This window comes from Eubalaena glacialis, chromosome 13, assembly GCF_028564815.1.
Source record: "Eubalaena glacialis isolate mEubGla1 chromosome 13, mEubGla1.1.hap2.+ XY, whole genome shotgun sequence".
Lineage (NCBI taxonomy): Eukaryota > Metazoa > Chordata > Mammalia > Artiodactyla > Balaenidae > Eubalaena > Eubalaena glacialis.
Window position 1 is genome coordinate 15281193 of NC_083728.1, and position 11926 is coordinate 15293118.

General features: G+C 57.3%; 1 protein-coding gene across 4 annotated transcripts; it reads right to left on the reverse strand.

The window, feature by feature from the left end:
• Positions 1-266: 266 nt before the first annotated feature.
• Positions 267-11926, reverse strand: PCIF1 (phosphorylated CTD interacting factor 1). Of its 4 annotated transcripts, none has more exons than XM_061209607.1 (18): positions 11499-11925; positions 9509-9775; positions 8354-8582; positions 8105-8247; positions 7890-8014; positions 6482-6619; positions 6174-6304; positions 5905-6059; positions 5084-5231; positions 4906-4989; positions 4549-4648; positions 3307-3469; positions 2451-2623; positions 2221-2307; positions 1948-2132; positions 1181-1274; positions 913-1088; positions 267-811 (listed from the first exon to the last, which is right to left on the reverse strand). In XM_061209607.1, exons 3-18 carry the CDS (start codon positions 8359-8361, stop codon positions 580-582), a joined length of 2142 nt encoding a protein of 713 aa, XP_061065590.1. In that variant the 5' UTR covers positions 8362-8582; positions 9509-9775; positions 11499-11925; the 3' UTR covers positions 267-579. The 4 variants fall into 4 exon arrangements, with proteins under 4 accessions (XP_061065590.1, XP_061065592.1, XP_061065591.1 ...); XM_061209610.1 differs by having other exon boundaries at positions 618-759; positions 11499-11926; XM_061209609.1 differs by lacking the exon at positions 8354-8582 and having other exon boundaries at positions 9608-9775.

The window sequence follows — 11926 nt, forward strand, 5'->3', positions numbered from 1 at the left end:
TGAAGCTGATACCAGCTGTGGGAGTTTGGGGCTTGCAGATTATTGATGCAGGGCTCTGGACCCTTCAGACCTCCTGGGCGTAGGCAGAGGCCACCAGGGACCCAGTTGTGGGGACGACAGGATGAGAAGTTAGTTAAGATACCGGAGCCCTGCGTTGGGTGTGAAGGCCCAGAGCTCGTGAGGAGGTGAGCCTGGGTGTAGCTGGCTGTGGTCCCAGAAGTTGCTCCAGGTTCCTCGGCCTTCTCTGCCCTCAAGACCCTCACACATTCTTGAGGGGGGAGGTGGTTCTGTATTTCCTTTTACAAATGAAACAAGGTGGCAACACGATGGGGGCGGGGGAAGGAAGGGAAGGCATGGGGCCTATTTACAGGGGACTTGGAGTGAGTTTGAGGTGGGAGGTTGGGGGGATGCGGGCAGGGAGGGGAAGCCCTGGCAGAGCTGTAATCTTCCTATGTCATTGGCAGTCTGGGTCCTGCTGCCACCCCAGAAGGAGGGTCCTGGGATCCACTCAGCCCCAAGAGGCCTGAGCGCCAGCAGTCCAGACCAGCACCCTGGGGCTCCTCCTCCCCGCAGGATGTGTTAAGTGGAGTGAGGCTCCCGGCTGGGGCCCTGCTCGCGGCCTGAGTCCCGGTCCTTGGCCTCCGAGGAGGACGACGAGGAGCCGACAGAGCCATGGCTGCGGCCCGACTGCCGGTAGGCGGCGCTCAACTCCTGCAGCCGCTCGGGCGTTGGCCCCCACTTGGCAAATCCAGGGTCGTTCTGTAGGAAGAGCACGGCCGTGCTGTGGACGGCCTTGTAGTGCATTTCCTCCCTGCGGGCAGAGGCAGCGGCTCAGGGAGGGGCCCGGCCCGGCCTGGTCAGCCCTGCCCAGCAGCCCAGCCCTCCTGCCCTGCCCGCCCGCCCAGCACCCACTTCTTGCAGACGTGCTGGGAGCCGCTGCGGTACTCGTGCTCGAAGGCGGGCAGGACCAGCTGGTGGCGCTTGAAGCGGCTCTGCTCCATGCGGGTGAGCGCTGGGGTCGGGGGTTCCCGCCACTCGGGGATGAACACGATGAAGGACAGGGGCTCTGGCGAGCTCTCGAGCAGTTTCTGTGGGAGGCGCCCACGGTGGCCATCAGGGCCTTGCCCTCCAGCGGCAGGCCATCTTGCTCGCCGCCCCCCACCCGTGGCGACACACGCACCTCGAAGTGAGAGACCATGGCGTCCATGAGCTCCTCGCAGAACGGAGGGTTGGCCTCGAAGGAACCACTCAGCGGGGAGAAGTCCAGGCAGGGCCTGGGGACAGAGGTGAGCATTTCAGGTCCCACCAGGACCCAGTCCCTCCACCAAGAACAGGCGCTGCCCCCATGTGTAGGCAGCCAAGTTGGAGAGATGGCTCTGGTCAGGCCAGAGGCCAAGAGTCACCCTTAATTTGTTCTGGGACAAGGTGTGGCCATCTCTGTTGAATGGATGAGGACACAGAGGCTCAGGCTTGGTGGCCCAAGTCCACTGAACTGGTTAGTGGAGGAGCTGGAGCCCCAGTCCAGTTCTGACCGCAGTGCCACCACAGCACGAGCCACGCCCAGGAATCCCCTGCTGCTGAGCTTGCCCTCTTGCCGGCCTGGTCGCAGCTCCCCCTCCCGTCCGCGCCCCCAGGCCCCCGCCACGCCTCTCACTCCTCTCAGTGCCCGGAACCAGGCGCGCTACTCCACACCTGGGCTAATTCTCTTGAGAGCCACAGGCTAGGTGCGGGGGTACCACGAGCTGGGTGAGGGCGTGGCACAGGCTCCCAGACATTGAGCCACATGTCCAAGGTCACACAGCTGGTGGGGGGCGGGGCAGGGATTCCACCCAAGACTGCCCAGCTCCAAAGCCCTCAAGCCTCGGGAAGCAGCTGACCAAGGTGGGCTCTGTGCTCTGGAGGATGGCTGCCTGGGCAAGAGGGAACCCACCGGCCCCAGACTCTCACCCGCGGGAGCCAAAGTAGCCGTCAGTGTCGGGGAAGGCGGAGCAGTACTGGCGAAAGTAGCAGTTGAGGGGTGAGGCGAAGCACTCGAAGCTGACGCCGAAAAGTCGGTGGAGGGCCTCGAAGACGTGCACGGGCAGCGACCCCTGCAGGCCTGTCCCCTCGTAGAGGCCCACGCCGAACATCATCTGCAGAGCAGCCGCGCTCAGCCTCTGGGGCACAGCCTCCTCCCCCTCCAGAGGAGCCCCCCCTCCAGCTGCTGCCCCAGGCCCGTACCTGGTACCGGCGGAGAAGACACCAGACTCGGGGCAGGAACCTCTCAAAGGCAGAATCGTCGATGCAGCTGTAGCGGTAAAGGAGCCACTGTAGGACAGAAAGCAGGGGGCTTCAGCAGCAGCCCTTCCCTCCCTCGTCACTGCCTCCTGCAGAGGATTCCAGGTCCAGAAAGATCAGCCCTCACATCCCCCTCCTGGGGGCACCTGCCTCCCCCACCCCCCAGCTCTTACCAGCTTGCTGAAGTAGTTGCGGCTGACCTTGACCATCTCGCCCTTATACCGGATGCAGACCACGTTATTCTCCACGTGCATTTCCACGCTGGGCATGGGAGGTGCAGACACGGCCAGCCGTACCGGGTAGCAGTACACCAGGCGGGGCTCCACCTCGGGCGCCTCCACCTCCTCTGTGGGCAGGAGAATAGTGAGGGGCCGCCAACTCTCACCCTGGACAGCCTCAGTGCCTACTGAGGGCCAGGCGCTTCACACGCGCATCCCAGTAACCAAGGGCGGTAAGCCTCACCCTGGGGAGGAGTAAACTGCAGCTCAGATAGTTCGGTAACTAAGGAAACAGCTAGGCAACTGGCAGGAGCAAGAACCGGTGGCCCACGTCAACACGCTCCGTACTGACTCGGGCCCCCGGGCCACCATGCCTTGGGGCCTGGTAGGCAAGCTGTGGGTTTGCTGCCATGCAGAAGTATGAGACCTGCACTGCCTTCATCGTAATAGTCACAATACCTTATTTAGGGATCTTTTGGGGCCCAGCACTTTAGTTCCCACGGAATCCTCACATGCTCCTGTGGCCAGGTGTCACACCTCAGTGAGGCTTGCAGAGAACGGATGTGAAAGCAGGTCCACCTAACTACTTACCCCTGGCCTGTCTCGCTCTCCCTCCTCCGGCTCTCCCTTTCTCATCCCTTCTCCTGTTTCCTAGAGGAGTGCTGAAACCCCAGAGCCGAAGGCCACAGCAGCTCTCGCCCCAAGCACTGCCGGGAGAAACAGGCTTCCCCAAACCAGTCGGCGGCCTTGAGGCTCAGCCTCACTTGTCCCTTCAGTCAGGGCCCGGGATACTGAGTTGATGGCGCCCTACCTGGGATGTTGTTTTCCTTGAGAATGGCAAGGTGCTTCTCTCGGATCCGTTTGACGTACTCCAGAGAGATGTGGTAGATCTTACTGCAGATACCCTCCACGGAGTCCTTGGCTGCGGCCGAGACGTGGGGGCCACACTGCCTCCGTAGGTGCTCCAGGCGATCCTGGAGGAGACACTCCTGATCAGGGCTCTAGTGGGCTGGCTGGGGAGGGCTGTTAGATTCCAACAGTCCTCGTTCTGAAACAGGCTCTGCTACTTGCTAGCTGTGTCACTTGGACAAATCCCTCAGCATCTGTGAATCTTATTCCTCAACTGCTAAGGGAACACAAAATACTTACCTAACAGGGCAGTTTGAATATTAAATGCGATCATTCCCATTAAGGGCTTGCCAAGCCCCCGGCATACAGTAAGTGTCTAATAAATGCCAGCACTTATTGTTGGGGTTACACTGGGCCAAATCCCTTGATACTTACTGGGGAAACAGACAAACCAGGCACAATCCTTGCTTATAAGGCATTTGCAGTCTATGGGGAGAAAGACTATTGTAAAACAGGGGCTCTTTGGTCACTGCAGATTTGCAATTTGAGCTTTTAGCAATTTGTAAGGTTAACTGTAGGCATTTGTAATTATGCTGAATTGCACGTGTCAAAGTGATGGGTGAAAATGAGTCACTCTGGCTAGTGAGTACACCTACCTTTGTCACTCTCTACGTGTCAAGTACACAGTTACTATCGTGAAGTGCGAAACCTTGTCTCTTGTGAAAAATGGTCCTGAAAAGAAAGCCCATTGCTAGTGCTGGTGGAGAGTTAAAGAAGTGATGGGTTTGGGCCAGAAAACAGAATTGTTTTGGACACATTAAAGTGGGCGATTGAATCTGGTGGTAGCTCTTAACTGAAATAGGGCCACACACACCCAAGAAAAGGCAGTTTGTCGATCTGTTTCCAAAAATCTAGAGGGAGGTGTTGAACATTCATTAAGTTGAAAAGGCAGCTACTTATGGTGTGTGGCCGAGCACAGGATTCTATTAAGAACGCGGATGGAAATGTTCTTTGGGAGAAAGCCAGGAGCCTAGAGGAACATCTTCACAGACGTGAGTTTGGGGACTGATGACTGTCACAGGCCCACTGTACTGCACAGGAGGCTGCCGTGGGGCCCGCCCAGCCTCGGCAGGCAGAGTGGGCTTCTCGGAGACAGTGGCCACAGAGCCTTTCCACCACTGGCCTTCCGGCTGGGGCCACTCACCATATAGTCCTCCTTGGAGGCGGAGTGGTCCTTCCGCAGCCAGCTGAAGGTATCCTCCACGTTCCACTTGACCACCTTCCTGCTGTCGGGAGATGCACTCCTGCCAGTGGAGGGTACATAAAGGGGCCGGCTGTTAAGCGTCTGCTCCACCCTCCCTCCTCCTCCCATCCTACTTGCACTGGCATTTGGGCATCAACACCCAGGTGGACATCATGACCCTTGTTCTGCCTTTGGGAGCTGGCCCCACTCCTGCCACCAAGAGCAACGACAGGGCCCTGAGAGTGGGCCAAATGGCCTGTGCCCTCCCCCACTCTGGTCAGAGCCCCCTTGTGCCAGGGTCACGAGACAGAACCAAACCTGGACTCGATGAGCCGCCTGGCAGCCTCTGCGTATTTGAAGAGCAGACGCTTGGCTTCCTCCCGGAACTTGATTCGGGATAACCTGGGTTAGAGAGTAGGCAGAGTTAGAGCCCTTCTATACCAGCCTGGGCACACAAACCAAGTTGCTGGGGTCGGCCCCAGCTGCGGGGCTGTACCTGATGGGAATGTCATTCATGATTTCGCGAAACATGGAAGGTGACACGACCGGTTCGCAGTTGCTCGGCAACAGGGGATCAGAGCCTTTGTCCACGACCTTGCGCTCCAACATCCAGCGGTTGAAGGATTCCCGGGGGGGCTCGATGCCTATGGAACAGGAGAGCTGATGAAGGTCTGGATTCAGTCAGCAGGCTCCACGCCAGCCGGCACAGGAGGCATGGCGTGGGCACTGGAGGTGCAACAGTAAACAAGACAGCCCCTGTTATGTCAGGAGCTTAGTCCTAGGCAACATTTCCCAGAGTATTCTGAGAATTGCTAGTTTTATAAAGGGTGTTACAAAGAGTAACAAAGAGGGGAGGGATGGATTCTATATTTCAGCCAAGTTAAGCAGGCTTATCTACTAATTAATAAAAGCTACAGTTTATTACGCGTTTACTCCTTGTAGTAATCCTGTGAGGTATAGGTGCTCGGGTTTTTATGCCCTTTTACAGATACATAAAAAGGCTTCGAACAGTGCCTGGCAGACAGCACTGGAAGTGTTAATGATTGTTTCTGTTGTTTTGGCGTTACTGATCCCAGCCACCCTTTGTGTAGGCACTGTTACTGTCGCTATCTTACAGATGAGGAAACTCAAGGGCAGAGAAGTTAATCGATAAACCCGAGGTCACAGAGCCAGTGGTTAGTGGAGCTGGGACCCCTCCACAGCACACGCTCAACCACTGGGCTCCACTGTGCCATCCCCTGAGCCCCACTGGCCAAGCCCCAGCTCTTGCTGACGGTGGACGGAAACAAAGGAGGCTGGGGTCCGGGCGGCAGTTACCCTCTCGCTGCTGGCACAGCTCCCGGTAGTGCTGCCGAAGCTTCAGGATGAGCTGGGAGCGGAGCAGCTCCACCTCGGGATGCGGAGGCAGCACCTCTGATGGCCCCCGGTGCTTGATGACAGCGTTGGTCTGAATGTCGAGATCCCAGTACACCCTTGGGGCACAGACAGGAGCAATGAGGAAAGGGATGCCCTGCCTGCCACCCCACAGTCCCAGGCAGGCTGACCATCAGTGATCGGCGCCCCCAAGCCAATCAGCAGGGACTCACTCAGTGGGTCGGAGGAGAGCTGCCTGCTGTTTATCTTCAGGGGATGTCCCCCAAATCTTCAGGGTTGGGGTTCCTGGGACGCTGGGGGAGCTGGGCACTGATGGGCCAGTGGGTGTCATGGGGATTTCAATCTGGAGCAAGAGTCAAAGGCATCAGGTCAGGAGAGCTGGCCCACGCTCCGACGCTGTGTGCACCTGGTGAGCTGCGCCCCGGGCCCCCTCCTGACCAGTCTGCTGATGCCCAGCGCTCACAGGGGACCTGACTGGGCTGCCGCGGCCCAGCCAGCTCCTGAGTCCACAAACACTCACCTTGGGCTTCTTCACGCCATTGCCGCTGGGCTGCTCTTCCGAGAGCTGCCGCTTTCGGGGCTTGTTCTCAGCCGGGGGGGTTTCCACCAAGCTCGAGTCTTGGGGCAGGGGGGTCGCATTCAGCCCCAAAGGGTCCGACTGGTGGAGGGAGACCAGCAGAGTTGCAACCAGGGCCAGCGGCTTAGGAGTCCCAGTACTGCGGAGGCCTGACGCCTCCCGCCCCCCTGCTCCTACTCCTTGGAGAAGAGCAGAGGGGGCTGGGATGCAGGAGGAACACTGGGCCCCACTCCTGCCTGCTCCTTGCAACTGTGTGCCCCGGGGGAGTGCCTTCCCTTCCTAATTCCCTCACCTTCAAGACAGCCAAGCTGAGCCCGACCTCGCCACTGAAAAGGTGATTAAAGGACCAGTTTAACATGACGTCTGGCATGAGATCAGTGCCCAGTACATGTTAGCTTCTTTTCCTTAAGAACCAGAATGGGGGACTCCCCTGGCAGTTCGGTGGTTAGGACTCCGAGCTTTCACTGCTGAGGGCGCAGGTTCAGTCCCTGGTGGGGGAACCAAAGATCCCGCAAGCCGCTCAGAGCGGCCAGAAAAAAAAAAAAAAAAGAACTAGAATGAAAATTAAGAATAAAGGGAAAACTCAAGAGACTCTGGGAAGTCTTTTGGTGACACCGAGAGCATGTGTGTGATGGTGGGCAGCAGGGCATAGCCCTGAAATCCCTCAGGTGCGGGTCCTGCTCTGCCTCTTACTGGCTTGAGGTCTTGGGCCAGTCGCTTCCCCTCTCTGAGCCTGTGTCTTCATCTGCAAAATGGGGGTGGATCGTGCCAAGAAAGTCTGCCCCAACTGACGGCGATCCAAAAGCCCACATTCGCGCCAGACAGCCCGTGCCCACACTTCCCCGTCACATCGACATGCCAGTTCCCAGACAGTGCTCCTCACCGCTTCCTGCTTTCACTCAGCCTACCTTCTCACCGTAAGCGCTGGTTCACAGAGAAGCGTTCCCTGTCCCCTTCCCCTCCCCAGACCCGCTAAGAATCCCGCTGTACTCTGACACAGTTCTTCACGCAGGTGCTACACTGTACTCCTCCTGGCCCCTCCAGTAGATTGTGTGTCCCCTGAGCGTGCAGGGGCAGGAGCAGGTCTATCTTGTTAACACCACATCATAGGCACAGCGCCCAACATGCAGTACAAGTTCAGCATCGTACACTATAATCATCTTTCTAGGTGTCAGACAGTTTCTCCTACTGGAGTGTAGGTTCCACGAGGGCAGGACTGTGTCTGTCTTGCTTGTCATTGTGTCCCCAGGTCCTGACACAGGGCTAGGTACATAATAGCTGCTCAGGGTACATTTGGGGAAGGCCCAGATGCCAGAAGCTGCTGAGACCCCTGCCCGAGGCTGGCACTCACAATCACATCGTGCTGGCCCAGCACGGGCATCTCCCACAGGGACTGGTTGGTGAACCGGTTGAAGTAGTAGGGACGGTTCTCCCTTCTGCTCCAGCACTTCTCCCAACCGGCGTGCACCAGCTCCTCTGCAAACAAGCACGGAACCCAGCCAGGGTCAAGACTGCTCCTGGGCACCCTTCCTACCCCACCGCCCAACCACTGCCCCTCGCCAGTACCTGGGAGGTCCTGCACCAGGCGGATGGGCTTTGGAGAACAGGGCTGGCTCTGATTGGAGGTGCCTGGGGAGTGACTCAACAAGGATGCTTCCTCCCGGGGGCTGCCGTGATTCTCATTGGCCATCTCAGCACCCACACCGGACCTGCCACACAGAGGACCGAAGGGTGTCAGGGCCAGCAGGGCATGGAGGTCAGTTCCACCCCCCGCACTGCACCCCAATTACAATCCACAAGGGCCCCAGTGACCACCTGCACATGTGGAGAAACCAATCCAGTCCCTTCCTGGATGGCCAGCCTTGTGCCACAGGAGCCCTCAGGTCTAAGTTGCGGTTCCCTCAATTGTAAAATGGGTGCACTCCTGGTGCTCTTTTGGCCTGGAATACTCTTTCCCCGCTTCTCTGCCTGGCTTGCCACTAGGTCCACATCCTCCAGGAACCATTCCTTGACTCTCCCTTCCCCAGGCTAGGTGATCAGAGTCCTAGGATTGAAGGATTGTAGCACTCAAATAGTCTGGTCCATTAATTTGGTTTGTCTCCCCATTAGACTGTCAGAACTCCCAGGCCTCAGTACTGGGTACAGTTCAGCTCTCTCCAGCGCTCAGCATGGTACCTGGACCCAGCAGGAGCTGTATTCATTCTGCCAATGTTTACAAAGCACCAACAGTGGCAGACAAGACAGAACAGAGTCTGCCCTTGAGAAGCTGTTCCCATAAGAAGAAACAGTAACTGCTCCTCTTTCCTTTTCCTATCCAGTAAAATCTAACTGGAACACAGCACAGCCCAGGAAGGGGCATGGCATCTAATTAGATGCCTTGTTCTACACTACAGAGCAGGAAGAACCAGTAGGGCTGAGAAGGAATACCGAGTTCAGTCCTTCATAATCCCCAGGTGAAAATATACTTTAAACACCAGGAAGAAGGTCAGCGCCTTCTGATTTGTATTCCTAACTACCCCACCCAAAGCACACCCAGCACAAGCCTCAACGGCCACAGTGGTTCCCAACCGGGCTGTCAGACTCCTAGGGGGCCAACTAAGATCAGCCTGGTGCTCCTAAAGTTGTTTTCCGTGTCACAACACCCAAAAGAAATCAAACATTTACCCACAAAAAGACCACAAAGGCACATTTAAACACTGGTTATCTTTGCTGCTGAAATTTTATCAACTGACTGTGGTCACATTGATTATCTCATGACAATCAGAAGCTCTGACGGTTGTTGGCGACATTGTAGCGATCACTGGCTTGTTGATTTTATTGTACACCCAGTCACAGACATCTTTGTTAATTTGGAAAGGGGAAAATGAACGGTTACTCCGTCTGTACAGTATGGCAGATAAAAATGCAGGGAACAAGAGAACACACATACAACAAAAGGGGGCCAGGATAAAAAGGTTTGGAACCACTGACCAAGGGGAGCTGCCTTGGTCCTCTGGGGAAGAGGAATTCCCGGTGCCTCGGGGTGGACCCACAGGTCTCAAGGCTGAGCAAGGTCCCTCTTTCTCTCACCCTCTGGGGTCTGCAACGCTAGCATGAGAGGGCTTTCTTCTCCGGCCAGATGGACCCCCTGGTCCCACAGAGGCAGTCGGGAGGCCTGCAGGAAAGCGTGCAGTGCAGGCGTGTGGGCTGGTCAGCAGTGGAGTGGACGGGAGCCCAGGGGATTCCTTGCATCAGCAACTGCAGAGCAAAGAGAAGAAAAGAGAGTCACAGACCTGTGAAACGCTGCAGAACAGGGACAACAACAAGAGGGGCAATGACACAGAGCACGTCGGGAGCCCCCAGGACAGGGTGGGACACTCTGTGGGAGATCTGGAGATTCAGGGGATGAAAACGGTACTTCTCAAGCCTCCCAACCAACAGGTTCACCCTCACAGACTTGCAGCCTGCACCGTCCCACGGGACCCTGAGTTGAAAAGGGCCCTGAGACTGGTTTAATGCTCTGCTGTCACGGTCTTCACATCTTTAATAAACTTTTAACAAGGAGCCTGTGTTTTCATTTGTACATTTGATGTCACAAATTATGTAGCTCGTCTGGCCAACCACAGTACCCCTAAGACGAAAGTGAACAAACATACGTATCACAGATTGGGGGTGGGCACGGTCCCAAGCCACCCACAGTGAGGGAAAAACACATTTCTTTGAATCAGGTCTTTAATTTTAAAAATAGTAATAATCCATGCCAACGCATTATATAGCACAGCGTGTTCACCTTCACTGAAATATTTTCCCCAAGAAATACTGTGTGATACTGATGCACCAGGTAGATGAACTATGCAGAGGAGGGATAAGCAGCACAGCTTAGTGAGGCCAAATGGGGACTTGGCAGTGCTTCCAAAACCAGCTGTGCATCAGAACCACCAGGGAACTTGTTTAAAAAACCCTCAGATTCCTGTCCCTCACTCCACATCGTAGAGATGGGGAGGGGAGATACACAAGAATCTGTATTTTTTAAACACAGCGCAAGAGTGGGATTGGGAGACTGGGTGACTAATCTTCTCACTTTTCACCACTTCAAATCTTTACCAACTTTTTTATGATTAAAAAGTTTTTTAATTTCCCAGTTGATCTGGATGCAGCAGGTCGGTGGCCAAAATACCAACCCTGGGTTTGGAAAGACCCCGGTTCCAGAAGCTTCTGCCACTTTCCGACTTAGAACCAGAATCACTCAACCTCTACGGTCTCGATGCGTAGAGCTTAGCACACTGTACACTCTCAGTAAGAGATAACTGCTATTGCTAAGGAAAAGTTTTTATTTATCCTGTGGCTTCCCGGCCCCCACGCATACCACAGCTCGACAAGGGCCCAACAGCTTAAGGATAAACAAGTGTATCTGCGGAACCAGATGAACCCACCAGAAGGAAAAGAGAGTCCGACTCCAGGATTGGAGGAAGATGGGGCGGGATCATTTCAGTAACGCACCAATCAGAATACTCTGGCACAGTAGGGAGCAGTCAAAGGGCTTCCAAAGTGCGCAGGCGCGGGGGGCGCGCGATGGAGGGGAGGGCCCAACCCCCGCCGCGCGCGCACCTTCCCCCTACCCGCCAGCGGGGGCGGGCTGTTTGGCGCGCGCGCACCAGCCCATCTCCCGGACTCCGCCCCCCGCCCCACTGCGCGCTCCCGCCCCCGGGCTGAGGCGACTCGGAGTCGGAGACCGACACAAAGGCGGTGGCGGCGGCAGCGGCGGAGGGGCTCTAAAGACCGGTCCGGCCGCGCTCCCCGGACCCAACTCCCTCATCCAGGCCACCGGCCGGGCCGCCCACCAGTGGGCCTAAGATGGCGGCAGAGACGGGGCAAGCGGTAGCCTCGAGCGGAAAGCGCCGGAGGGGCCACCGCCACCTGGCTTCGGACCCCGGACCCTGGCGCGGCTCGCGGCGGGACTATGGCTTCCTGGGGCTCTTACCTGCCCGCAGCGGACTCGAGGGGACGCGGCTACACGTTCTGCTCGACCGCCCGTTTTGCCGCCTCCGCCTCGCCCTCCCCAACGCCGCTGCCGCCATCTTGTGTCCCGGGCCGGGACTCCGCGCTGCGCATGCGCTGGTACCGCCTCTGAGGGACCTCGCCGTTGCCGCGCCGCCATGTTGAGTGTGGCAGGACAGGCCGACTCTTTAGACCCCGCTTGCTGTGGGCCCCCTCCCCTTCCTGCCGTCCTTCCCTGCTGTTCCATGCGGGTCTAAGAATCGGGAGGCAGCTTTGCGGGCCCTGGGGTGTGGACTGAGGCAGGAGTGAACCCACAAGCACGCTGCCTGCCTCAGTTTCCCCCGCGAGCACACCCGCTGGGGCCCCAGGACCTGGGTGGGCGGTGCGCTGGCAGTCGGGCGGAGTGTGCGC

Bases quoted from the DNA above. Each gene is read 5' to 3' on its own strand.
- PCIF1 (XM_061209607.1), bottom strand. The intron at 4,990-5,083 runs GTACAGCCCCGC...TCTCTAACCCAG, and splicing joins ATGAATGACATTCCCATCAG to GTTATCCCGAATCAAGTTCC. The intron at 2,133-2,220 runs GTACGGGCCTGG...GCTGCTCTGCAG, and splicing joins GTCTTCTCCGCCGGTACCAG to ATGATGTTCGGCGTGGGCCT.